This window comes from Festucalex cinctus, chromosome 11, assembly GCF_051991245.1.
Source record: "Festucalex cinctus isolate MCC-2025b chromosome 11, RoL_Fcin_1.0, whole genome shotgun sequence".
NCBI classification, from domain to species: domain Eukaryota; kingdom Metazoa; phylum Chordata; class Actinopteri; order Syngnathiformes; family Syngnathidae; genus Festucalex; species Festucalex cinctus.
In genome coordinates, this window is record NC_135421.1 from 10724956 (window position 1) to 10751804 (window position 26849).

Below are 26849 nucleotides of genomic sequence, written 5' to 3' on the forward strand. Positions count from 1 at the left end.
CCTACTCTAACTTGGATAAAATGGAGAAGGTTTGTGGCAGGAAGTGCATTGGTTCATAAAATCTATGCCAAAAATTATTTAAAAAGTGGCAAACCCCAAATAAGGAAAAAGCTGGGAAGAAGATGGAATATGTATTTTTAAATTACCCATAATCAATTCATTTTAAATTGTGATTATTATTATTATTATTTATTTATTATTATTTTTAAATGAATCTATTGTCTAAGTACTCGTATGGTACATTTTACATTTCCAGTATATATGTATATGGGAGAAAGCCTATAAGGATTCAATGTCATCTCAGACCAAGCATTTATAAAGCCCAATTTTTGGATGCAGATATTGCTTTGGATCTCATTAGACTGTGCAGGTGTACCTAATGTTGTGTCTGGTGAGCATAATTGTTCACACATGGTCTTAAAATGAAATATCCACTAAGTGAAGCTGACTCCTTAGGGTGTAGTTTTACAACTACTATTCAAGTTTTCATGTAAACTCCCAAGCGGAGGAGGTCTTGGAAATACAAACCAGAGTAACAAGCCAGGAGATCTCGCCAATGAGGTAATGAAATTCCCGCTTCTCCTGCCACCCTTCACCCATCCCACCTGCTGGAGTAAGACCATAAAGGCGCAGTTGTTTCTAAAGAAGCAAAACACTTTTATAACCCTGACCTCGTTAAAAAAAAAAAAAAAAAAAGTTGCCTTTTGGTTGTCTCTATCCTGATGGCTTGGAATTACCATTTGCTACTACGGGAAGTTTGTCACAGAGCATCAGCTGCTTTCTTGAGAGGGGCGGGGCATGGGGTCATGTGATTAGCGGTGTCACGGTCCACATGCTGGCAGGCAGTGGCAGCATCCTCCTAGACTGATGCTGTTGCCTTCTTTTGGGAATGAACCGTGAGAGGCGGAGAGAGAGCGAGAGAGAGAGAATGAGGAGGTGAGAGAGTACGGGGGAGGGAGATGAGCAGAGACGCACACGAGTGGAGAGGAGCTGAGAGGGGGAACAAGAGTTGGACAATTCCAGGCTTGCATGGTCGGGATACTCGGAATCTTGTGAAGGTAAGACTGTCGTCCATCCTGCAAGTTTAAGACTCGCGTTCTTGTCACTTTCAAGAGGTGTGTAGTACATTAAGACAAAATGACAAAAAAGTACGTATTTTGTGCAGTGATGGGAAGAAATTAAGTAGAGATAATTTTGATACTGTAATAGACTTGTCACATGCAGAATCTGAACTTGAGAATTTGTTTTTCTGATGTTTTAATTTTATATTTGAAAATACTAAAGTTATCTTTACTTTCTACTTCTTACCTTGGGGCTTGAGTTTTTCCTCAAATCCAAAACATGAAGACACATAGTCTGTTAAATTATAGCCAAAACTGACATCAACCAAAATAAAAACATGCATCTTCAAATTTTGTGATAGTCTTTTCTTGATCTGAAATGTGAAGAAAATATAAGTATTTATTTTTTGGCACCCTTTCCATAAAAAATAAAATAAAAAATGGGGCTAATAAAGTTTGATATTTTTTCATTGCTCTAACCCCTGCGTTTCAAATAAAGATTGGGCCGGAGAATAGATGGTGTGCTTGAACCAACATGCATATTGGTGCTGTGCTATGAAAAGTGTGTATCATTAAGTGTGTTGTTTAAGGGTACAAAAAAAAAAGTTTGGGACATACATATTTTGCATCAACAGCAATCATCCTTTAAAAAAAAAAAAAAAAAAGTCCACATTTTGTGAGGTCGCCCATCTTTACTTTATTTTGATTTTTTGGAATCAGTAATGTAACTAAAACAATTTATAATGTTTAAAAATGTTAAGTTACATGTCATCAGACGGCGTCAATATGCACGTTTGTTACTTTTGCACAATTGTAACTTTGAAAACATGCATATGGTGATTAAATATTGATCAAATGAATGTCATCCTGCCTTATGAAAAAAATAGTTTCTCACATTTTAGATAAAAAAAAAAAAAGCCTCATCAAATTTGGAATTGAATGCTCTCATTGGAAGGTTGGTTTCCATGAACCAGCCTTCTTATCTACATCCTATGGAAAAAAATATACAGCATGCATCTCCACATTTTATGATTTTTTTTTTGTTTTTTGTTTTTTGTTATCCAGCACTGATTTATGGCTTGCATAACTCAAGTAATAACTTGGTCGAAAATTGGTGCAGACTCGACTTGATTTGCTTGATTTTTTTGCAAAACCAACTGCTTGAAATTTGAAGAACAAGACTTGAGATTTGCTTACGACTTGCACATATTTCTGCATGTGTCTTATTCGTACCTCTGATCTGATCTGTATAAGGTGACAATAAAGTGTGAGTGGTTGCAATTAGTTAGAATTGATGTGCAGCGGTAATGAAGGTGTTTGCCTGAGCCGAGTGGACCGTCTAATCAGGCACTGACAACAAAACGTGTAAGGATAAGTGCAGGTTGCGGAGCTGGAGTGGAATGTGGAGTTAAGAGTAGCGTGAATGACCTTGGGGGTAACGTCTTGCAGGTGTGTGCGTTTATGCGCCTCACGTTATGACTGACTTCTGCTGGCGGACTACCGAATCTGCAGAAGGACTTGAAGTATTAAAAAATAAAAATAATAAAATACTCTGGTAGAACAGGCAGGCTTCTCACTGAGAGTAATTATCATAGATCAAATCTCAAAATGGTCTCGCCCGTATCGTGTACTCCTGCCTGGTGCCTCAGGTCAGCTGACCAGCTGCTTTTGGAGGTACCGAAGTCTAAATAGAAGCTCAGAGATGATAGGGCTTTTTCTGTTGCTGGTCCCAAACTATGGAATGACCTCCCAGTGCACATTAGACAAGCCCCTTCAGTGTCCATTATTTAAAATGTGCCTCAAAATAATTTCAATGAGTTTAATTTGTTTTTATTATTTTGAATTAATTTAACTGTTTGTACTGTATTGTTTTTAAAAGATGTTATGTTAGATCATCTTTATATATATATATATATATATATATATATATATATATATATATATATATATATATATATATATATATATATATATATATATATATATATATATATATTCCAATTCATTGCATTCACCTTTTTTATAAAAAATAAAAAATAAAAAAAAGATTTTCTGATTCAAAATGTTTTTGTTCCACTGCTATGGGGCAGAAGAAGAAAAAGAAAAGAAAAGAAAAGAAAAGAAAGGAAAGGAAAGGAAAGGAAAAGAAAAGAAAAGAAAAGAAAAGAAAAGAAAAGAAAAGAAAAGAAAAGAAAAGAAAAGAAAAGAAAAGAAAAGAAAAGAAAAGAAAAGAAAAGAAAAGAAAAGATTTTGAAAACCTTCACCACCCTGGCCTAAATAATCACATGCCTGGAAGAGGCAAAATATCAACAATAGCAGATGAATATCAAAGTTGAGGTACTAAAAATAAAATAGAATAACAGAAGGAGATGGAACAAGCAAAAGATTATTATTTTTTTTGTCTGCACTCCACATTACACATTTCAAACTTCAGTATTAGAAAAACAATGAATATTGTTTAAAAAAAACAAAATAGCATACATGATTTTTTTTTTTCAAACTGCATAGAAAAAAAATGTAATGCCACTGTTTATGTGGCCTAAAATGAATGTTTTGTATTCTATCATACTGTATAATGTTTACAAATTCTCGCTAAGCAATGCAAACTGAAAAACTGGGAAAAAAAAAAAATCCTTTCCAAACCAGCTATCTGGTCTGGTAGGATAAAAACAAACACTCCCACGATGGCTTTTGCTTGCTAGAGGTTGGACGCTCAAATGAGCCTTGATCTGATTTCATGCTCTGACTTTAGCCTGCAGCTTGGTATGTGTTATTGGTTGTCTTTTTATAAATACTTCTCTGTGATGTGGATGACAAAAACTGAGGAGGTACTTTTAGAAGCCAAGGTTAAGAAATGTGGCACACTTGGTTAGTGGTACAACTTGATGTTTGTCTGATGAAAATATGTTCATTTCCAGTCGAGGGGGGTGCCTACGAATCTGAAGGAAGGACCTTGTTTTGAGAATTTTCCATAGATTCATTAATAATTATTAGCCATTTATGTTAAATCGAGAGGTATCAAACTTTGCCGGCGTGCTCCACCCATACACAATTACAAGGAAAAAAAAGAAAAAAGAGCAATTAATGAACTGTAATGCCTTTGCGGTCAGCCACATTTGCTGATGCACTCTTTATTGTGATGAGACAAAAAATCCAAACCAAATATAAAATGGAATCATTGCAAGGAGCTTCTGTAGTCCGCCAACTCATGCCGAGACTCTCAACACACACTAACCAACTCCAGTGCCATTTACTAGGCTACACTACGCCCCTTAAAGGCACTCATCCAACACATTACGAACAATAACATTTTATAAACTACTTGTTTCTTTACATCCTCTTTTATATTTTTTTTATGATGTCTATACAAAACAGTGCTATTGTTTTATTTGTTGTTTTTTTTTCATTGAAAACAAAATATGGTGGATTTTGTGGTGCTGGAATAGATTAATAGTATGGGTCTGTATCTCTCCAATAAAATATGATTTAATAAGTGTGATATGATTCAAAGATGGTGATGAACTTGTCAGTACTATACATGTGGCATTGATTTAAAACAAATACCTTAAAAAGACGATTTGGTACATAACTCGAATTCTCGATATATTTTAAAGTGGAAGTATTTCATTTGGTTCGTTTGTTGCACTCGTTTCTTTTAAATCAGAACCGATTCAAATTGTTTTTAAGTTCATTTATGAAAATTGATTTTACACAGCTTTAAATTAAATTATTAGCTTGGTCACATAATGAATTAAACTTGTAAGTCAAGGTACCACTGTACGTAGTTGAAATTTGGTTAACCAATCAGACAAATCAGCAGGATGAGATTCTTTCTGAAGGAAACCTGCAAATGAGCCTAAATTGGCCACTTATAACCAAAATAGTCCTACGTGTTTTCCTGCATGGTTCCTTGAGACTTGTGGGTCTACTTATGATAGACATTCCTCTCCTCAAATTTCATGGTCGTCTGTGAAACCCTCAAAATGGTGAGTTACTTGGCCTGTTAACAACAAAGCCGGTTCATCAACAGGGCCGAAAATAGCGACATACAATACAGTGTATATGCATCATGTTTACAGTTGGCAGTGATTTTGAAAAAAAAAAAAAAAGGTGTAATGCTAACAGACGCTTAGCTCACAGGGGTGCCTGTTGTTTGTCTTAACAGGACTTGGAGGTTGATGGGTGGTTATATTTAGTGAGGAGCTTAGCTTTTAGGAGGTTAGCGTGTGGGGAGGGCCACTGTGTAGAGCAAGACTACATTTGTGTGTGTGTTGGGAGCTGGCGTCAGTGGACAGTTGAAGAGCTTGGCACTCCACATGCCAAACCGTGTGCGCGTGTTTGTGTGTGTAGAACAGGTCTATGGGTCTGGACAATCCACCCCACCCCATCCCATCTCCACAACCCCACGCCCCTTGCCTCATTCCAGTCAGGAATCTGCCCTTTAGTTTATTAAAAGCTGGTGAAACAATGGAGGGAGGTGAGGTCGGGAGGAGGAGGGGGGCAAATAGAACATCATGACGTAAACGGAGGCACGTTGCAACAGGGGAACAAATCATACAGCCGGGTGATGTTGTCCTTGGGAAAGACAAGTAGAGAAAGAAAAGGTTTTCCTTTAGGGGATAAAATGGGAACATATAGGTGTCGATTTTCTGTCTTCAAAGGAAGTGTGAAAGCTGGAACGGAAGTGGAATGTCGCCAGTGTGTAAAGGTACTAAATCTGAGATTCAACTTCCCGACGAACCCTTGAATAGACCTTTCCAGGGAGGCTGAGGAGTGTAATCCCCCTGTAGTTGGACCACACTCTTCTTAAGAAGAAAACCACCCCTCAGTATGTCACTCCAGAGGTACTCTCTTTGCGCCCATGTATTGTTGCAAAAGCGTGTCAACCAAGAGAGCCCCAGAACATCCAGAGCCTCTAGGAACTCCGAGCCGATCTGATCCATCCCAGTATCTTTGCCACCAAGGAATTTTAAACACCTTGGTTGACCTCAACCAGCGATAAGAAAGACCACCTAAAAGACCCAAGATTTTGCTTCTTCAAGCAAAAGCATGTGGGTGGGATTGAGGAGGTCTTCGGAGCACTGACCATCTTACGGCCACATCTCCGGTGAGACACCTCAACAATGAAGGCACGGAACATGGTCCACTCGGACTTAATGTCCTCAGCATCCCCCCGCAACGTGGGTGAAATTCTGTCAAAGGTGGGAGTTTAAACTCTTTCTGACTCTGCCAGAAGTTCCCTCACAACAATAACGGTTGACTTTTTAACCTTGGTTTCATCGGACTACAACATATTTTCCAGCATTTTGCTTATGGTATCGATCCCATGTCAAAAATGAATTTGTTTAAATGTAATTGTACAGGTTGTAGGTCACATCACTCGAGGATAAAGTTTGCAACTTATTTATCTTGGTCTCATTTTTATTTTTATTTTTTTATTTTTTTTATTTACTTGAATTCCTGAACGGGGTAGATAAGTGGTTGAATGTTATGTTTGATTTATTTATGATCTGAGAGAACCCCAGTAAGCAGCCTCCAATTTAGCGATTAAAACAAATGATGTTCAAACAGATAAAATGTCAAGACCTAAGTAAAATTGAAAGAGTCCTCATTAAGGCACTTCATGATGCTGGATGTGCACTTCTCTTCTTCATGACAGGTGATCTAATATAGTTGTTTCACACCGTACATTGGACTGTGCAGTCAATTTGGAGTCTTTGTTCTTGGTCTGTGTGATGTTGCAACAGACAAGACTATTAATAGTGCAGATGATTGATAGAACAAAAGATGAATTAGATATCTCTACTCCGTCCAAAGTCTAAAAAAAAAGTCTTAATAAAGAGACGCAAGTGAAACACTGACATTATGTGTCTAAATGGGACACCATGACGTCCCCCTCCACACACAAGCACACACACCACACTGTTGCAGCCATATGTCGTGTGCAAGAGAAGTTCGCGGTGTGCGCATGGATTCGTTCCACACAGCAGGGCACACGTATAAATATCCGCGGCCCACTTAACTTATGGCTTTTGTGTTGTCACATTTGCAAAGCTGCACTTGTCAAAAAGTAAGTTGTGTTTGCTCCGTGGCCCTCCACATTGCTGGGATGCTCACCGGATGGCACGTGGGGCAGGCGCAATGAGTCGGATCGTCACAGGGATCTGCAGCTTTATTGCACGGGTCGACAAGCCGGCAGCTGAGTATATTGAGTGCTCGACCGAGGATGGACCTGGTCTTTCAGGCTTAGAATTTTTGTGCCCGGATATTAGACTTGCATGGTGCGTGGTGAATCATCAAAGAGTATACCACAGGCCCATGACGTATGTAGGCTGAAACCCACCCATCTGTCTAGGATACCAGGTTCCAACTAGGACTAAATGAGCCAATTTATCTGGTTGGAGTTTTAGAAATTACAAGGCCTGGTATTTCCTACTCAATTCCAGACATGGTTCCTTGCGAGACTCTTTCGTCTATTCTGTTCTGATAGACACTTCCACCGAATTGTGTGTCATTCGGTAGAACCTGTGTTTGGCTGCTCTCTTTGCACCGCCTGGTGCTGTGTCCCTAAAATTCACATGCAGCAAGATGGCTGACAATGTAAACTGACAGGATATATGAAGTGAAAAAGCGGGATGCTATAATTTTACCAACGTCCATCACCCGTCAATTTTCGTCAATGGATTGGGGCGAGTTTGTTGTAATGTCGACATGCGGAACAATCGCTAATGCTAAATGATATATTGGTTGATTCTTCAACAGCGCTAAACAAGTCAATGAAGTGCACTCACCAGCTATTGGACGCTAGCTGTGCCGTTTACCTCGCGCTGGTCACGCAATGTCAATGAAAATATACCACTAGAAAGTTTAGCTTGCGTTGTGTAGGACTCCATTTCCTATGATTCTTAGAACAGACCTGTTAAAGTCCCTTTTAACTGGTTTATCGTATGAATCGTTATGACAACTGTATGATTGACATACACATGGCAAAATACAGGACGCCTGGACACGACCTGCTTAATAGCGAAATTCGCCATGACCCGGGATCCAAGGGAAGTCTGGTCTCCCTATGACAATGACATCTGCATTAACATGCCATGGGCCTGTAGCATCCTCAAAGATGACCTCGCAAAGGTGTTGCGCTCGCAAATTGACCGACCCAAAATAGTAATCATCAAGGCTGTAATTTATAAAGGCAATTTTAAATCATTATGACCATACTTTTATTTCAGAAAAGATGAGTGTGAAATGAGAAGACAGAAAAAGCAGGCAGGGTTGATGCTGTAATGTTTCTTGTACAGTATGACCATGACTACTCCATTAGCCGACAACCCGACCTCCCCCTTGCAAAAATTTGCCTCCCAGGGTTAGCAGTCTGACGTGCATTCCTGAACAAAAAAAAATAATAATAATGTTTCACTGGTTGACTATTATACTTGATTAATGTATGACTTCTCAGAGAAGCCCCGTGAGCCGCCTCAAATTTGGCAATAAAAAGGTTGAAGATGGTAAATCGTCAAAAGGTCACTGACAATGAAAGCACTTCATGATGCTAGATGCTATCTGAGATAAACAACCTCAATGGTCTAATAAATTTCTTAAGCGCTGAAAATACAAGACAAGGTTAATACTTGACTATCTATTATGAATATTGTACTACTGGCAGGTATTAAGTTTAGGGTTCTTTACATCAAAGATATTTTTACAATATATTAGTGCAAGGGTCGGGGAAAAAACTTGTATATAGGAATGAAAACACAAAAGCAAATGCCTAAAAGCAAAATTGCATTCCAGTAGTTGTTATTAGCGCCCGGCCATGTCCGTGTGTAGCGTATTTCCCACCTCAGCCTCCCCGTAGAGATGTCATCGTATCTGCTTGCCTTTGGTGTGAAACAACTTCTCATAACTTGGTAAGCCCTAAAGCCTCCCAAGCTGAGGGATACGGAGACAGATCGTCTTGCGGCTTTGTGGTTTGGCTTTCCTGCTTCTTCTTAATAATGCAGAGACAAGAGGCCACCCTTTGGCCAAGTTTTATTGAAAAGAAAATGAAGCAGGATTGGCAAATGCTAATTTTCTGTTTGAGTTACAATCCGGATGTGACAGTTACTACATGTTTCATGTTGTTTAATGAGGCTGGTGCCTGCGGCTCTCTGGATTTTGGTTGCAAATTAGTTCTGGGATAACAGAAATGTCACACAAGTCAGTTTAAAGAGCAAACAGAGAATATTTTCAGTGATGGGCTCATTTCACGGAATCATTCATGTCGTATTTCGTTTCAAAGGAAAAGTTACAAAGAAATGCAGAACACTTGCAAAGCTCGGGAATTAGAATCAGCACGGTACACTTTGAAAAAAGTAACCCCAACCATCCAAATAAAAACCTAGCATGAGTTACACTGAAATTCTGACAGTCCACTTGGAAATCTCAAAGTCCAACCTCAAAACACACCAGTAAATTTTAAACAATCAATATGACTGACAATGCAGACAATCGAGTGCAGTTTTTTATTTCTTCATAAGAAAGACTGGTTGTGCTAACAACTACCCTAATCTTCTAGTCTCAATCCTCAGTTTTAGTTAAAGTAAAACGCCCTGATTGTGTGGAAAGGATCTCTGACTTTGAATCATTCTTATGAGGACGTGATGAAATTTGGACAAGATGTATATCGCTACACTAGGTTGTTTTAATATCTTTTATACAAAGGTTCACTTTTTGGGGGGCTAGCTGCAAACATAAATTCCAAATACAGTAGACATGTACAGTTTCCTGGCTCACATCGAGGCAGAGGTATCATCCTGGCTATAATGGGTGTCTACCGATACCAGTTATCGTATCGGTGCTAATACCAGTCTTATTTTAAGGTATCGGTACTCACAGCGGTGACCGATACCATTATTGACTGCCCTCCTGCAGCCATTTTACGATCAGGTGTATTCGTCATTTCTTTTAATGGAAAAACAAACACATAATGGCACTCTGCTTTCATGTAATGCATGCAAGGTTTTTTATTTATTACAATGACAGAACACCTGCATGTAGATCCACATCTGCCACCGCGGCTTCAGTGAGTGACCATATATGCAACTACAAAACGCACGACTTTCTGGTGATCGGAACCCACGAATGAATCAGCACACCAGACACTGCACCCCCACTCCCCGGAATAAATAAATAAACTTCAGTTGCTGCTTCAGGTCTTTTCGGTACATTGCTGTTGATATAGCACCTCCATAATGGCACAATGCTGCAACTGCAGTTAAAATACATTGCTGCCAAGCTCAATTAACACACCTGGGGCGCTATGTTGAGCGATATCAGTCCCTCAGGTTGGAGGTGGCGAGCAAATTAAGTGGAGGTGGCCACCTCTGAATTTTGTACCCAGGAACAACCTTGAGTAGTCTGTAGTTGTCTTGTCTTGTTTGTCTTCCTAGTTGTAAATCTTGTGATTCCAAACTGAGGACTAAATTTTGGTCTCTGCTTTTTAGTCATAGAAACCAGAATTAAAACCATCTGAATGAGGTCAGAAGAACATTTTACAGATCAGCCTCAGAAACACAATTTGGATCAACGGATCAAATGTGGTATTTTTCCTGCATAGTTCTAGGTTCTTTTTAAGATATTTCTGTACAAAACAACACTGTAGCCATTCATTCATTCATTCCTCTTGATAACAAGGTTACAACAGCACATTGCTGCTGGACACACTACAAACATGATAGAACACAACTGATACCTAGTTTATTTCTCAGAACTTTTTATGGAGTACAGTACTTGAAGCCTGAACAGTGCAGTGTCTGTTTTCTCTCAAAGTTGTATTTACTCCACCGGATCTCAGAGCATGGGCTGCTGTGACTTGCATGAGATAATAGGTAATTTTCCTTTACCTTGAAATTTTACTGTGTTGCTTTGTCTTAAGTAGCCATTAAGTAAATTTGTTTACTTTAATTGATCCGATCATGGATTACTCACAATAATCCACAATAAAAGACGTTGTTCTGCTGCCAACCTAGCAATTGTTTTGTTTTTTTGAGGGGGGGGGGGGGGGGGTTAATGATCAAAGATAGAACCCAAGGTGACTGCGTTCCAACAAAACCGAGCATGAGCTGGGTCCAGCTGTTGTTTGGAAGCAGCCAGGCCAACATTAATCTGAGTCCAGTGCGGGAGTGGGAAAAGATGGTGAGGGGAAGCCGTAGACATCCATAAGATAACCAATGTAGCCAAAATATACCCACTTAAACCTTAGAAACATGAACATAAACTTTTTTTTTAAATAGTAGTGCAATGTCAAGTGTATCACTTTAAAAATAAGAACACATTAGCCCGAGCCAGAAATTGTGAGCTAATGTTCATTAGCACGCCTAATAATCAAAATGCTAAATTTTGGGCATAGTCATGGAATTTTAACATATTAATATAGGGGAAGTCAAACCAAACATATTATTTACAAATTACAATAATTGCAATTGTGACTTTACTACATCTTTGTGTCGGTGCCTGAGGAATTAACCATCCGTAACCCTGCATTAATGGGGGAAAAATTGGCAGCTTTTACAGGCAGAGTAAAAGTGACCAGTATTGAGGAACACATGATAAAGTATAAACTATTGAGGCAGTCTGAATTTATAGTATTTGAGTAGACAGGAATTGTTTTGATTTACCCCTAATGCTTTGCAGCAGAATACAAATTGCGCATTTTATTTTATTTTTTTGTGTGTTTGTTTTTAAATGATCACATGGTTGTTTAATCAAACTGAACTCAGACAACAGTCAACAGACAAGCAGAGGTCAGCGGGTGTTAGGCCATAATTGGAGTGTCGTTTGGTTTTCCAGTTCTCTCTGCTCGTAATGGCGCTGTCATATGTCATCTTAATGTGAACTTAAAGGCCACAGGGCATGTACATAGCGTACAGGATGGGCAGTAGGGTTCAATTAAAGCTCAGTAGGAAATTTCCATGAGTTCCCTCCTGAGGCTAAAGCCTCATTTATGCTCTAAAAATAGATGCATTTGTTTTGAACATTGTAAACGTCACAAAAGCACATCAACATTAAATAAAATACAACTAATTTTCATCAGGAATTAACCATTTATCTGTTTTCACAATTTTTTTGGGTGGCATTTCCAAACATTTAGAAAAGTTAAGTAACTCATGGTAAAGCACCCCATAATTCATGACAGTCATGACTATTGGAGATGATTGTCAGAAGTGTGGATGACTGAACAGAAGTGATGCTTCTGTTGAGGCATGTGGAGCGTTAGTTATTGATTTTTTTTGGTAGATTTCTACTTCCTGTTTTTGTTCCCATTTCTATTGGCGTAAATAGATTATTTTCCAGATACTGTATTCGCCAGCTTTTTTTTGTTTGTTTGTTTTTTTAATGAACAAAAGACTTTGATTTTCAGCTTTTATAACTGTTATATAATGTATTTGAGTCCATCTGTTTGTGCCATCTGACAATAAGTAAAGTTGAGTGAAAATATAGACAGCTATGTTATCCTCTTGCGCTAACAAGCTAACCACTTGACTGACTAGACTCCATGTATCTAACATATAATATAAATGAGAAAATGGATTTTGTTACGTTTAAAGTGTATCTAAGTTATTATATATTTTCTAAAATGCTTCACACTCATATGAACTTTAAGTGAACTACTTTGCACCCATTTCTTCAGATGAACTGTACCATACAGTGTGGCTGTGTTAAATGAGTCACACCGTCTCGGGCAGAAGCGAAAACGAGAACTTTCATTGCTAATGGATAATCACATGCTTACTTGCAACAAACTTACATCCATGCAGACAGACATGTTATTCTAAAATAATGCAGCGTTGCACTATTGCGCTTTCCCCACCACTTAGTAGTGCAACGCTATTTTTTGTAACCAGATAGGAAACAATCCCAAATAAAAAGAGAGGAAGCAAGAGAATTGTCAGAGCATCTTTGCCAGTTTGTAACTGACAACTCTGCTCTCCTCGCTGCGAGTAAAAACCAAAAGTATTGTCTTCTCATCCTTGTTTCTCTGTGTTCAATATGTTTTGGTGTGTAAACCTAACCGATTTCTATAACAGAAGTAATTAACATCTACTGTATCTTAAAATGGCAGACAAGTCATTATTATGTATCTACTGTCTAACATGTTTCTACTTGGCCATAACTACACGGAAAACTTCATATACAACAATGATCACAAACACAAAAGCTACCTGAATGACCCCTGAGTTCTATAACAAAACAAAAAAAATGCTAGCAAGTCTAACGAAGAGAGCAGTTTTTGTGTAGGGTTTCGTGTTGAAGTGAATGCGCTTAAGGTGCTGATTGGTGTTGGCGGTAATCTATCTTGCAGCTCATTTCAAACATCCCGGCAAGCATTCATTTGAACAGACCGCATGCCAATTCTCTTTTTACCTCAAGCGAATGGCGTTTGATTTGAAAGATTTGGCCAAAAAGACGTTATTACACTTTTATTTGAACTCGTTCGGAGAGGAAAATCAATGAATTCACAGCAGGGAGTGCTCATAAAAAAGCTGAATGATATGATTTGCCATTCATGTGCCAAACACTCAAATTCTCCCACTCTACATAACATGATATGTTAAGTACATTTTCACAGGCAAACGAAGGACACATATACTTGACTATTTACCACTACCATGTTTTTTAAAGGTCCCTTAACAGCAACAACCTTGGTGGGTTGGATAGTGGACAACAACATGATGATGAGGAAATGCCCCGAAATATTTTTTCTCTCTCTTTTTTTTTTTTTTTTTTTTTTTTGCGGAGTGTATTAATACCACTCAGACCTGAACAGTGGATTCCTTCCATAAAACAGCAAAAACAATATTTTAGGAATAGCTTTTTAAAATTCACAACGAGAAGTGTTAGGTCGGCCAACACTCCTCCCTGTTGAAAAGCCTATTTGACAAATACATCAGTGGCAGAAAACTGTGGGATTACAGTTGACAGAATTACATATCCACAGCAGTTAATGGGTTATAGGAGCAATTTACATAAAAATGTTACTTGGGTGACGAAATGTCTTATACAGTTAATAAAGGCACACAATGACCTTCAAACGGACTAATTCTATTTCTATTGTTTCCTTTGGTAAACAGATTGTAAATTTAAATCAATCAGAAGTATCAACTAAAAGCTTACAGACCCTATTCTTAAACCTCTGTGACTATGTGCCCCCCTCTAAGACCTGTGACCCGAGACATACATGCAGGCCACTTCTTAATTCACAACACATTGCCTATTAGCACAGCAGCCTCAGCTGAACTAACTGCAGCTCTTAACGCTATTGTCTGGAGGACAGTAAAACTGTGATCTTGGAAAAATACTCTACATAAATACATGTGAAAATATGCTGTCTGACTTGGTGGAGGTTTGTTGCAGTTGTGAGAGGTCTTGTTGGGAAAACTATTTGTTTTAATGAAAAAGAGAGGAAAGGGTTTGGCTGCAGGCTGTTTGCGCATGGCTTAGGTTTCTCTTCCATAATAAAAAAACCGGAGACGTGAGCGTCAAGGGGGGCATCCGCTAACAGAAACGACAGATTTCACGATGCGTCACAAAGTTCGTGCATAGTGCAGTAGTGACTTAAGAGAAAAAATTGTATTGTTAAGCAGCTGTTCAGTTTCCTTCGTTTCCATGTAAAATGGTTATGTTGATGTTCGTTAAGCCTAAAAGCAATCACTGTTCTATGTGTAAGGCCCCGATACAGAATGGACGGTTGAAATAGACCCACAAATCTACAAGCATTAGAGATACTATCAAACACGTAACAGAGGTGGGACAGTGGCTGTTTTAAAAGGGAATGCTGGAAAGGCAGGACTATGGTGTGAAGCTTAAATCTGGCACTCACCTCTACTGCATCATGTTGAAAGCATGTGTCACTCACTGTCCAACTATTTTATGTCACACCTTACACTGACATTGGTGTCATCTAATTATGTGTGAGCAAATCCTGGCTTGATCAAGCTGTATAAAAAGGGCTAAAGATATCTTTGTGTAAGTTGTGTTGTCCCGTTTTCATTCAGGTTGTACATTTTTGTTTGACTTTTGAACCATATATTTCTTTCATTTTTAGGTCAAAGTCTTTCCATTCCAAGCACTGATGTTATGCTGTATATTTGTCCTCAACCAGACTGTGTTGGATCAGGACAATTGGAGATGGAGAGGCCCTATGACGTGAACCCTCCTCCAAGTTTGTTTCTACAGCATGCTGGACTTGAAGATCCATTATCCAAGTAGTAAACAGTGAGCGAGATCAAGGCATCATCGTTTTTGACCTCCTGAATCCAACTTGTGCAGAATACTTGCCGGAGAACCTTGAACAAACACAACAGTGTCGGAACGCCTTGTAAGGACCCAGCACCTGAGGGTGGTCCGACCATGAAACCTTCAATCAGAGTGGGCCCGCCCTCTGGCCTCCTGCTGGTCCTTATGTGCTGCCCCCTGCTGGGCCTGGTGCAGTCTGCCAGCAGCAACAAGGCCAGCGACAATAGACGCCCCTTGCACATGAGCGACTCGGACCCGCAGCGCTGCATGAGGCATCATTTTGTTGAGACAATCAGCCACCCCATTTATAAGTGCAACTCCAAGGTAAGACAGCAAGAATGACATAAAAACTCCACTTGTGATTTAAATTTCCACTGTGGTGGCTATTTTTTGGTAAAGTTGTTTAAGCTAACACAATCAGTCCACTCTGGAAAACATTTTTGTTCCGAGCATCCAATATGCACAAACAGAAGCTACTGCCAACACAATCAAAGGGCACTGAATTTGCCTTGCATTTTTATAAAAAGGAATATGCGGAGGTTATGTTTTCTATGGTTTGGATTTATGCTTAGTCAGGGGTTGAACAGAGGGTGGACCTGTTCAAAATACTTTGGCTAAGTCAAATGCAACTCCCTTAGCACTACACAATTATAAATAATAATAATAATAATAATAATAATAATAAAATAAAAAGGGTGAAATACAACCTTCAGTCAAAGCAACACCTTCTAGACAGTCTGGAAAGTCATTTGTATTAAGTGGTTGCTGACTCACCTCATAGCACAAAGGTCTTGAGTTTGATCCCGTGCTTGTTGGTTCTTTTTCGGTGTGCTCTGGCTTCCTTCCACAGTCCAAGGGCAGGCATTTGTTGAAGACTCAACCCCTGCTCACCACTATTGAAATAGAAACAGACAAAAATTGTGTCATGTTTCATGTAAAAACTTCTTAAAATGGCTCTCATAGTGAAAAGACCCTCATTACTGCATTTTCCAACTTTGCTATAGCAGGCAGCGAGTGCCAGTAAGTCACACAAACGAATAAGGTTGAAAATTGAGTGTTGATTTACCGTGAATGTGAGAGATACATTACTCTCCGTAACTAAATTCCCAACCAAATACACACATGATGAGAATATTAATAATTTGGATGAGACCGGGATGATAAGCCAATATTTTCAGCAGGGGTTGTGATTGCTAACTGAATTCACACTGAAACTTTTCAAAAACCCAAAGAAACAAAATCTGATCAGTTTAAACTAGATCGTTCTTGTATAAACTTAGCATTAATTGATCATGTGAGTGTTTGTAGTAGTCTGTCTTGAGATGGATGATCACTCCAACAGCCCATTTCTTGCACTTAGTAATTGGGTCTCTAGATCCTTACTATTTTGGAAAACTTGACTGACTATAAGTTATTCCTTGTGCTGTTTGCTTTACCATTGAAAATCCCCACTAACATCTTCCTTTCCCTTCAAATGGACTAGTACAGTGGTTCTCATTGGTCCTCGAATACCCCTATCTAGCCTGCTTTCCATGTCTCCCTCAGCCAACACAGCTGAGGATCATTATCAGGCTTCATGCAGAGCTTGCCGATTAGCTGCTCGTTTGAAACACCTGTGTTGGCTGAGGGAGACAGGGAAACAGGCTGGATAGGGGTACTCGGGGACTGCGGCTGAGAACCACTGTACTTAGTAGAGTCTGCTTGATAGAACGGAAGTGGTTGGCTGAATTTAGACTACATGGTTCAAATCACCCACTTCAGATTTTTCTGTTTCCTGGCAACACAAATGGAGTGTTACTCATGCAAGTGTAAATAGGGCTAAAAATCTGATAAGTATCTCCCAATGCAAGTGCAGCTTAAAAGCAGTTAAAGCACAAATTGGTTAGATGCCAACGTCACTGAAATTGGTGGCATATGCACAAAATTAATAAACACATTCAAAAACATTTGCCTAATATCTAATCAACAACAAACAAGCATAGTCAATTGACTATGATGTAAATATGCTGCATTAGTGGTGCATCAATCAACAATTCCACAAAATAACTGATGACAGTGGCCATTGTGGAGATTACCTTCATTTAAATAAATACAATAAATGTAGACATCCTGGATATGTGGCAGTTGAAATGTAAATGGAAATTGACAAATAGAGAAGGACTGGATACAGGTATTAAATTGGAACTGGGCACTTGGACATTGAGTATAAATCCAGCTTGAGAGTTTCCGGTAGAGTTTCTGCTTCCATGTTACTACACTTGGAACATTCTGCAAACTTCACTTTTGCTTGAAACTGGATGTGGATGTCTCCCAATTTGCACTGCATCTTCTGCAGTTTAACGGTTGGATTCAGAAAGACCAAGCAAAAAAAATTTAGGCCCAAAAAAAAAAAAAAAAAAAAAAAAATCCAACTGGATACAGTCTCGTGCAAAAGTCAATGGCAATTTTCTTGTCTTTTGTTTAAATGCCAGCACAGTTGTTAATTGTGCGTGAGCGATCAGGCGTTGGGTCTTTTTTTAATATTGTTGTCCTGAGTGTGTCGAGCAGGTGGCCCGAAGCACAGCTCAGCTGAGGCGCGGCGGCACACTCGCAGCAGGAGTCGCCCATTTTCTATAATGGTCCTCTGGGAATTGGCTCGGAGGCGACTCTTTTACACAATCCACCTGCACGCTCATTGCTCATTTTCTTTTCTCATACTATATGTGCCTAAGTATGTTTGCTGTGTCTGCACCTACTTTTGTTTTATAATCTAAAGAAATAATTAACATAATAAATGTAGTTTGTACACAGTCAATTTTTTATAATAAATTTTACTCGAGTCTAAACAGTGGAAAATTTACACTTGGAAGTAAATTTTATTCAGTGTTTTTAGTGGGTATGAGAGAATTTGCCTATCCCATGAAATAACTAGTAAAGATTTTTACTCAGAAATCTATGAAAATTTTGCAAGGAGAGAGACTGACTAAATTTTACTTGGTTTATCCATCCATCCATTTTCTTGACTGCTTATTCCTCACAAGGGTCGTGGGGGCTGCTGGCGCCTAGCTCAGCTGGCTCTGGGCAGTAGGCGGGGGACACCCTGGACTGGTTGCCAACCAATCACAGGGCACACAGAGACGAACAACCATCCACACTCACAAGCACACCTAGAGACAATTTGGAGCGCCCAATTAACCTGCCATGCATGTCTTTGGAATGTGGGAGGAGACCGGAGTACCCGGAGAAGACCCACGCGGGTACGGGGAGAACATGCAAACTCCACCCAGGAAGGTCCGAGCCTGGACTCGAACCGGAGACCTCAAACTGGGAAGCGGACGTTCTAACCACTCGACTACCGTGCCGCCCTACTTGGTTTATTAAAAAAAAAAAAAAAAAAGTGACCTAAAAGTTGAGGAACGGACTCACCATCTTGGTCCACCTGAGCTATGCCACTCTTACTGTTTGCTTATATCCAAACGTAGACCAAAGACATCGATTTTGGTCTCGGAGTTATGAATATTCCAGCTGACACGAGCGATATGCTAATACACAGTAGGACCTGCATGGCTCGGGGAGTAGGTTGGCTGTCTCCCAACCTTGTTGTGGAGTTTGTTCCTCAACCCTTGGGTGACTTTTCTTCTTCTTCTTCTTCTTCTTTTTTTTTTTTTTTTTTTTTTTTTTTAACTCTCTTCCAAGTATAAATTTTACTTTGTTTAGAGTGGGACCACATACTCAGTTTAGAGTAAAATTTACTCTACATAATTTACTGTGTATCACTCTTCATATGCTAATGACATATTAGCATCAATATTTTGACAGGGAAAGCTTAGCTATGAAGTTGCCACAGAGAGGTAACACTGTACACAGACGATGTTAGACTGAAATCCCCATGGACCATGATGCTCACCAATGGTGCTGTGAGCAAAAGTGAGAGCGAGAAGAAGATGGGGGAACATTTAAAAAAAAATAAGACAGGAACTGGAAAAGAGTAATAGGCAGTGGGCCGAGGGCTGATTGCATGCATTTGAACTTGGACTTCATTTTTTTGTTAACATCAGCTTCATTTTTCAACAAATGAAACAAAAATTGTTGGCACTCTTTATCTCTTGCACATTTTATATTGTTCGGTAATTTTTGGGGGGCCTTCTTCACCACTGCGGCAGTGTTCGTAGTCCAGGACAGATCTGCTGTGATGTGGAATGAATGGACTGGATCAGGGGTGGCGAGATCCCGTCCTCGAGGGCCGCAGTCCTGCTGGTTTTGGATATTTCCCTTCTTCAACACAGCTGATTCATGATCAGCTCATCATCAAGCTCTGCAGAAACCTGATAACGAGCCTGTTAATTGGAATCAGCTGCACTTCGAGTAGGGAAATGTACAAAACCTGCAGGACACCGGCCCTCGAGGACCGCAGTTTGCCACCCCTGGACTGGATGATCACTCCCCAATACTCGAGCTTGTGCACTGCTCTTGTAAGGAAACAAACTACGGTATGTTAAGGGGAGATGCACCTGCCAACTGAATGAGTGGCCATGTACAAACTTGTGCCAATGTGCAATCTGTCGCAATAGGTCATTTGAAGATGACTAACTCAAGTCGTTGTTGTTCATTTAATATTTTTAATAGTTAGTTCATTGATATGCTACTAAACCAGAGAGTATGAAACTAAATTGGACAATTATGTCCTTCTTCCTTTTTTTTTTTATTTTGCTGGGAGACCACAAAGGATCAAATTTTTTCGATCATTTACGTTCCTCTTATTTTCTCTCCTTTTATGGCCATTTACATTTCTGTAACACCAATAAAATAAGCTTAATAAACTAAACCGTCATGTCAACTTGTCACCGTGAGTGTGTGGCTTATCAAGCCATTCACTGACTGAAGCTGCATAGCCAGCTCCCACTTAAACCCGCATAACTTCCACCAATTTGGGTTTTCCCTCCCACACCATATATGACGAATAACATAATAGTAATTTGAGATGAATATTCAGCGACAAAGAAATATAGCTTCAGGTCTTGACTCTCGAGCTTCTCAAGTGCTTGAGCAAGAACTTGTAAACAACATATATGCTAACATAGCCTACATGCTAACAGTTGACATGTTTACTCGTCATTTACATCGCCTAACTTTATACAACATATAAAAATAGCATCACTAGTGTTTTCCAAAAATATGTATACTTGCTGTGCCTTGCGCACTTGATATTTTTGTGTAATGTTTCGTTGTGTACTCACTGTAGAGTGACCACGAACAGCTGACTTGTGACCAACAGCTGTTGTATATCGACGTCTGCGATTGGCTGAATAACATCACGTGATTTGTAGCTTTACGTACTATTGGTTCAACGTACATAGTAGTCTGCAGCGTTTGCCTGCGCGTTTAATGACATTTACAACTTTATTTTGGGAAAAAGTGCAATAATTACAAGTGCCAACAAGCAAAATCTGATTCAGAAAAAAATAAACTTCTAAACATAAACGATCCAGGTCTTCTCTCACCAGGGATCATTAATGTGAAAAACTAAGACAGATACGCGGCCTTGGCCTACCGCTTATAATGACGATTAGCTGAAATAAGACTGAATACCTGTATATGGGAATAATGATGAAGACATAGAGAGTAAAATATTTTAATACTAATTGGAAGTGTTAGTAGAAGATTTAAACAAACATATTACTGAGCTACAGAAAATAGATCACTCTGACAATATGGGGAAGCCCACTGAGTATGTGACAATTGTTGTACAGGTATGTACAACTGCCCTGCATGTCAGTGCATTTAAAACTTGGGAAAGCACACCCAGAAAAAATGGAACTAACTGGGGAACAGACGCGGAGCGACATCCGTGCGGAAGCTGCAAGGAATAGAAACCATTTGAGTCTGTGTGTCAAGTCACAGAAGACATTGGAGACACTGCAGTAGCATTTGTTTCCCACATACACATTTATCTGTGGCAGCTTGCCACAAATGGATTTTGGACGTCACTAATAGATTTTGTCAATATAAGACCGTTATATTGGTTGGTAAATGACAGCATCAGCAGTGTGTGTGGCGTACGCGACACTGTCACCTAAGAAAAGAATTGTTGCCGCTCGACAGCCTGGGCTGAGGCCCAAGCTAAGACAAACGGTCTTAAAGTGGCGACAACACGCCTGCACCATGTCTATGTGTGTGCGTGTGTCCCAGACAGGCTTGTAGCAAAGTGGGTACATGGGTGGCGACACACAGCAGCTGACAGACAAACGTGACACAGGAGTCTGTTTAGGGAGGCGACAGGAATGCAGCAAGCTACAAAGCAGAATGTCGGTCTGATGGACAAGGCGGTAATCTGGCGCGTGCGCTGCTTTGCGTCACACGACTTGACATACTCGGTTAGAGTCGCGCTCCACACAAAGTCAACACGCGACCGTAAATTAGCCCCACACGCGGCGTGTCCAAGTGTGACCCCCGATCTCCCGGGTCAACTCGCCGCTATTTGAGTTCGCAGGTGCAAAGCCGCAGCTGGGAGATTCCTATTTGTTATTTCAAGAAGCCATTTCTTTTTCTCAGGCTCTTGAGCTGTATTCGAGTAGCTGGGAAATGTTGAAATCTGCCCAAACATAAACAAAAAAAAAACATGGCTGACAAGCATGATAAGCTACTATTTGTTGTGACTTTCAGCAGTCCTGATAACAAACCTGGACATTGAGCCACAAGTTCCCACCCTTACCTTTAAGTAATGATGCTGTGAGTGGCAAATCATCCTACAGTATGTGAACTAAGGGTGTCACGATTTCGATTTTTTATCGAAATCGATCGAAATTACGTCACGATTTCGAGCATCGAAATAGAAGAGAGGACACACGATTCGATGCCCCCCCCGCGCGCCCGCCGCCACCGCCACCTCCCAGGAAAGCAAATGAGACGCAGCCATTCAGCTACTAGCTAACGGCACTTGTTAGCTGACTTCTCCTGCAGTCATGATGGCAAGCGCGGACAGACACAGCAATGGTGCTTCAAGCCGCTCCCGCTTCTCTCGTCACCAGTTTGGAAACATTTTGCGTTCCCGGTGAGTTATGTCGACAACGTTCACGTTGTCGATAAAAAGACCACAGTTGCAAGATATGCTATGTGCGCGTACTGTACTCGGCCACGGTGTTACGCCCGGCTCGTCAAGGGGAAGGGAAGTAACACAATAACAGAAAATATAGAGTAGATAAACACGGGTCGACTTTAACATCTGAGTAGTTTTAATTGAAATTTCAGGCAGGGGTTTGACAAGGGAGTGAAAGTGGAAGGTGAACAAATAATAACCGCATTTGACAGAACTGACAGAACGGAGGAGAAACAACAATAACCAATAGGGGTATAATACACGGATACACAATAGCGTCGCGCTGGCACAGTCGTCCAATCGGAGTGTCGCGCTGGCACAGTCGTCCAATCGGAGTGTCGCGCTGGCACAGTCGTCCAATCGGAGTGTCGCGCTGGCACAGTCCTCCAATCAGAGTGTCGCGCTGGCGCATTCAAACTGAAGTACCATTATACGGGCACCAGCCGACACAAACACACACATACATACTAGGGGAGCGGAGCCGGCGGCGGGCCCGAGCCGCCAGCCGTAACAACGGGAAACACGACAAACATGACGGGACATTTACGCAGGCATCACAAAGATTTAGATTTATCAAATTCAACTAGAAGTGGGAAAACAACGGTCCAACCAACTATTTCATCCTCATTTACAGTGAAACTTCCACACACTTCAGCTCGCGCGAAACGCCAGATCCATAGGTCTATTTATAGCAGCAGACCTGCAGCCTTGGAAAACGCTGGATTCAAACATTTAATTAGTGTACTTGAACCACGCTACAGTATGCCCCGCAACTGTAAATGTTGGGATATAGTTTGTTCAGGCTGTATTTGTTCCATGACTTTGGATACAATATATTTTTTGTTGTTGTTGCACATTGCACATTATTTTAAGAGGAACGCACAGCACACTGTTGTAACCAAAAACAGTCAATAGATGGCAGGCACCCACTGTGACTTTTTGTTTTTGTTTTTTTATTTTTTATTTTACACTTCAGTAAGAACAAGACGGTTAACTTTATATTGTAAATAAATTCTTTGAATTTGATCATTCCTGCCTAATGTCAATTATCATATATTACATAAATTTACACAAAAATAATATGGAAATTGCATCACCTATATGTAGCCGATCTTTTGAAATAAGATTTACTGTACAATGAATAGAACCAATGATCATAGACTAGCCTTAGCCTACAGAAGCATATGCCTCTGTGTTATAAAGTGGGGGAGCGGGGAAAAAAAAAAAAAAAAAAAAAAAAATCGAAAAAAAAATCGAATCGTGACCCCAAAATCGAAATTTAAATCGAATCGTGGAGTTGGCGAATCGTGACACCCCTAATGTGAACAACTACATTGACAGAGAATTCACACTCATTTTCATGAAAAGGACATGATATACATGCGAGAGATGGACAAGTTGGATGATAATACCATCGAAGTTAGCAGTGTCATGCAAGTCTTGCAGTGTTATTTTCTGACACGTTAGCCATCATTTATGCCGTAAAAAGTAGGGGTGCACCGATCACAATTTTCCAGCCGATCACCGATCCCCGATCTTTTAAAAAGTTTGACCTGCCGATCCCGATTTTTGCAGATACCGTTTTTATTCATTGCAGGCAGCATATACCTTCAGTGTTCCAATCTTGTTTTACTGGAAAACAATGAACAACATCGAAGAATTAATACAAATGGGTTGTTTTAACTGCACATAAAGTAGTTCTCTCAAATAAAAATGAAAATCATATTAGTCATCTCATCAGAAGAGGACAGTGGTTGAGTTTTCAGACCTCTGAAGAGGGAGATGAAATTGGTGGAAAAGATTGATTTATTTTTAAGGGATCGGCCGATCACCGATTTTCCAAAATTAAGGAAATCGGGGCCGATAAATCGGCCGGCCGATCGATCGGTGCACCCCTAGTAAAAAGTATTCTTTATGGTGTTTGTTAGTTATTAAACTGTTTAATATCTATTAAACCGTAGCAGCACAAACGAATGAAATGGATTATTTCCCCCACATTTTGCGTGTGGTACGAGGCTAGCTTCGCCCGATAAGCATCTGATTCAACACTGCTAAATCTGAATCTATGCAATTAATGCCCATTTTTGCGTGACGTCAACACCAGGATCTCTATGGATAATGGGTAGTACTAGAAACAGTACACCACAAATGGCGTTTGGTTCATTTTAGGGCTATACATACATATATATTAGGGGTGTGAATTGCCTAGTACCTGGCGATTCGATTCGTATCACGATTCACAGGTCACGATTTGATTCGATACCGATTAATCCCGATACGAATTATTAGTCGATTGTTGCGATTTTTTTTCATTCAAATTTAGAAAATACTAATCAGTAAGCTTGTAGAGTGTAAGATTTATATGAAAATGTATTATTTATTTATCTGAAATTTCAGTCTTATAGAGGTTGTAATCTGTTTCATGTTTGAACAGCATTAAAATAAAATATTAAGGCTTAATGTTCCGTTCATATAACATTCTTCCATGCTCAAGGTGTGAATCCTAACCCGAAGTCAGACGTTTTGTTGAATATATAATAAGACATTGAATCGGTAAGACTACCGAATGAACAATTCTGAGCTCTCTTAAAAAAAAAAAAAAAAAAATCGATTCAGCCGCCTATTGAATCGATTCGAGAATTGCGCGATGTAGTATCGCGATATGTCGCCTAATCGATTTTTTGACACCCCTAATATATATATATATATATATATATATATATATATATATATATATATATATATATATATATATATATATATATATGTATATGTATATGTATATGTATATACACATATATCCAAACATGACGGTACGATATTACCACGATATGAAGGTCACGATACGATAATTATCATGATATTGTGAGGAGGTTGGCGATACAAAAATAAAAAATAAAAGGTCACAATATTGTAAAAACGTGAGCTCCTACTAAAAAAAAAAAAAAATTGTGCCTTTGTACATAACATCAATGCATATAAACAACCTACAATCTGTAATAACACTTAATATTGAGACACTTACTTGCTAATGCAAGCACACATTGAGTTCCTCCATATATTGACTCACTTCACAAGCATATTTCGTTCCCCTTCATCTAACCATTACCGTGGATTGTAAACATAGAAGGGCCAAAACATGCCTTGTGAAAATTAAACTGCACTAAAAAAAAAAAAAAACTAGCAACCACAGGGTGCTAGAACTGCACAAATGGAAACCTGACTTTTTGAACAGATGTTCTACTTTTAATATTGTGACATGACAACGACGATATATTGTGGCAGTTTTAATGTCGCGATATCACAATATTGCCGTTATCATTACATCCCTAGTTAATTATATTAAAAAAATAAATAAAATAAAATACAAATGCTGTGAATTTGCCAATAAATAAAATATTCTCAAATGTACATTACGTTTACATCTGAAATTTGAACACAGTGATAAATTGTAGACATATTTAACACTGCCGTTAATTTTCCCTATTGTCGCTCAAGAAAATTTGCTGAAATTTCCCACTTTCCATTTTCCTGGACATCACTGTTAACACCATTTCTGTGCTTCCTTCTCTGCTACCAGATGGTGCTTCTGGCACGCTGTGAGGGCCACTGCGGCCCAACGACGCGCTCCGACCCGCTCATCTCGTTCAGCTCCGTGCTCAAGCAGCCCTTCAAGAGCACTTGCTCCTGCTGCCGCCCGCACACCTCCAAACTCAAGGCTGTGCGGCTGCGCTGCGCTGGCGGCACTCGCATCACCGCCACGTACCGGTACATCCTGGCCTGCAACTGCGAGGAGTGCAGCTAAGCTGAACTAAGCAAGTGGAGGGGCATTCCCTCTCTCTCCCGGACCCTGAAAGACTCTTACGTGCCAACCGGCTTTTTTGGAAGGCCTAACTTGAACTGAATCCAATGTTCTCCATGACGACAAACAACTTTCCTTGTTAAAGAAGAAAAACAAAGTAAAAAAAAAAAAAGTTGGCTCATTTGTGAGTCAAGCCTTCATGGAAGCACCTGCACTGCTTTACCTCCAGCCCACACCCTAACCCCCATAACTTTTTACCCACTCCCCCCGCAGGCTTTCATCTGGTGATGTTTACCATGAGAGGCATTGGCAGGCAAACACGTTAGGTGAACTATAAAAAGAAGAAGTAATAAAAAAGGCAGACAAATAAAAGACAGAAGGCTGTGTCTGCATCTGCGCAGTCGTTTTGGACTCTTCACGGACTGTGTGACGTGCTTGTTAAATGTCGTCTATTTGAATCTAAGGTTCACATAATATCACTCTGGATTTATGCAAGTGTCCTGTATTGCGTCACTTGGAAGAAACTTGACCTTTCCTCGTGGAGTTCCCGCTAATCTGCTTTGAAGAATATGGAATATCTAACCCTCTTGTCCCATTTGTGGTTTTCTCCCTCTATAAGGAATTAAAATAACAT

At 39.7% G+C, this 26849-nt stretch overlaps 1 protein-coding gene across 2 annotated transcripts; it reads left to right on the top strand.

The window, feature by feature from the left end:
• The first annotated feature begins 876 nt into the window (after positions 1-876).
• ndp (norrin cystine knot growth factor NDP) lies at positions 877-26849 on the top strand. Of its 2 annotated transcripts, none has more exons than XM_077536823.1 (3): positions 877-1058; positions 15148-15662; positions 25994-26849. In XM_077536823.1, the coding sequence occupies exons 2-3, from the start codon at positions 15453-15455 to the stop codon at positions 26216-26218; spliced, it is 435 nt and encodes a 144-aa protein (XP_077392949.1). In that variant the 5' UTR covers positions 877-1058; positions 15148-15452; the 3' UTR covers positions 26219-26849. The 2 variants fall into 2 exon arrangements, with proteins under 2 accessions (XP_077392949.1, XP_077392950.1); XM_077536824.1 differs by having other exon boundaries at positions 15205-15662.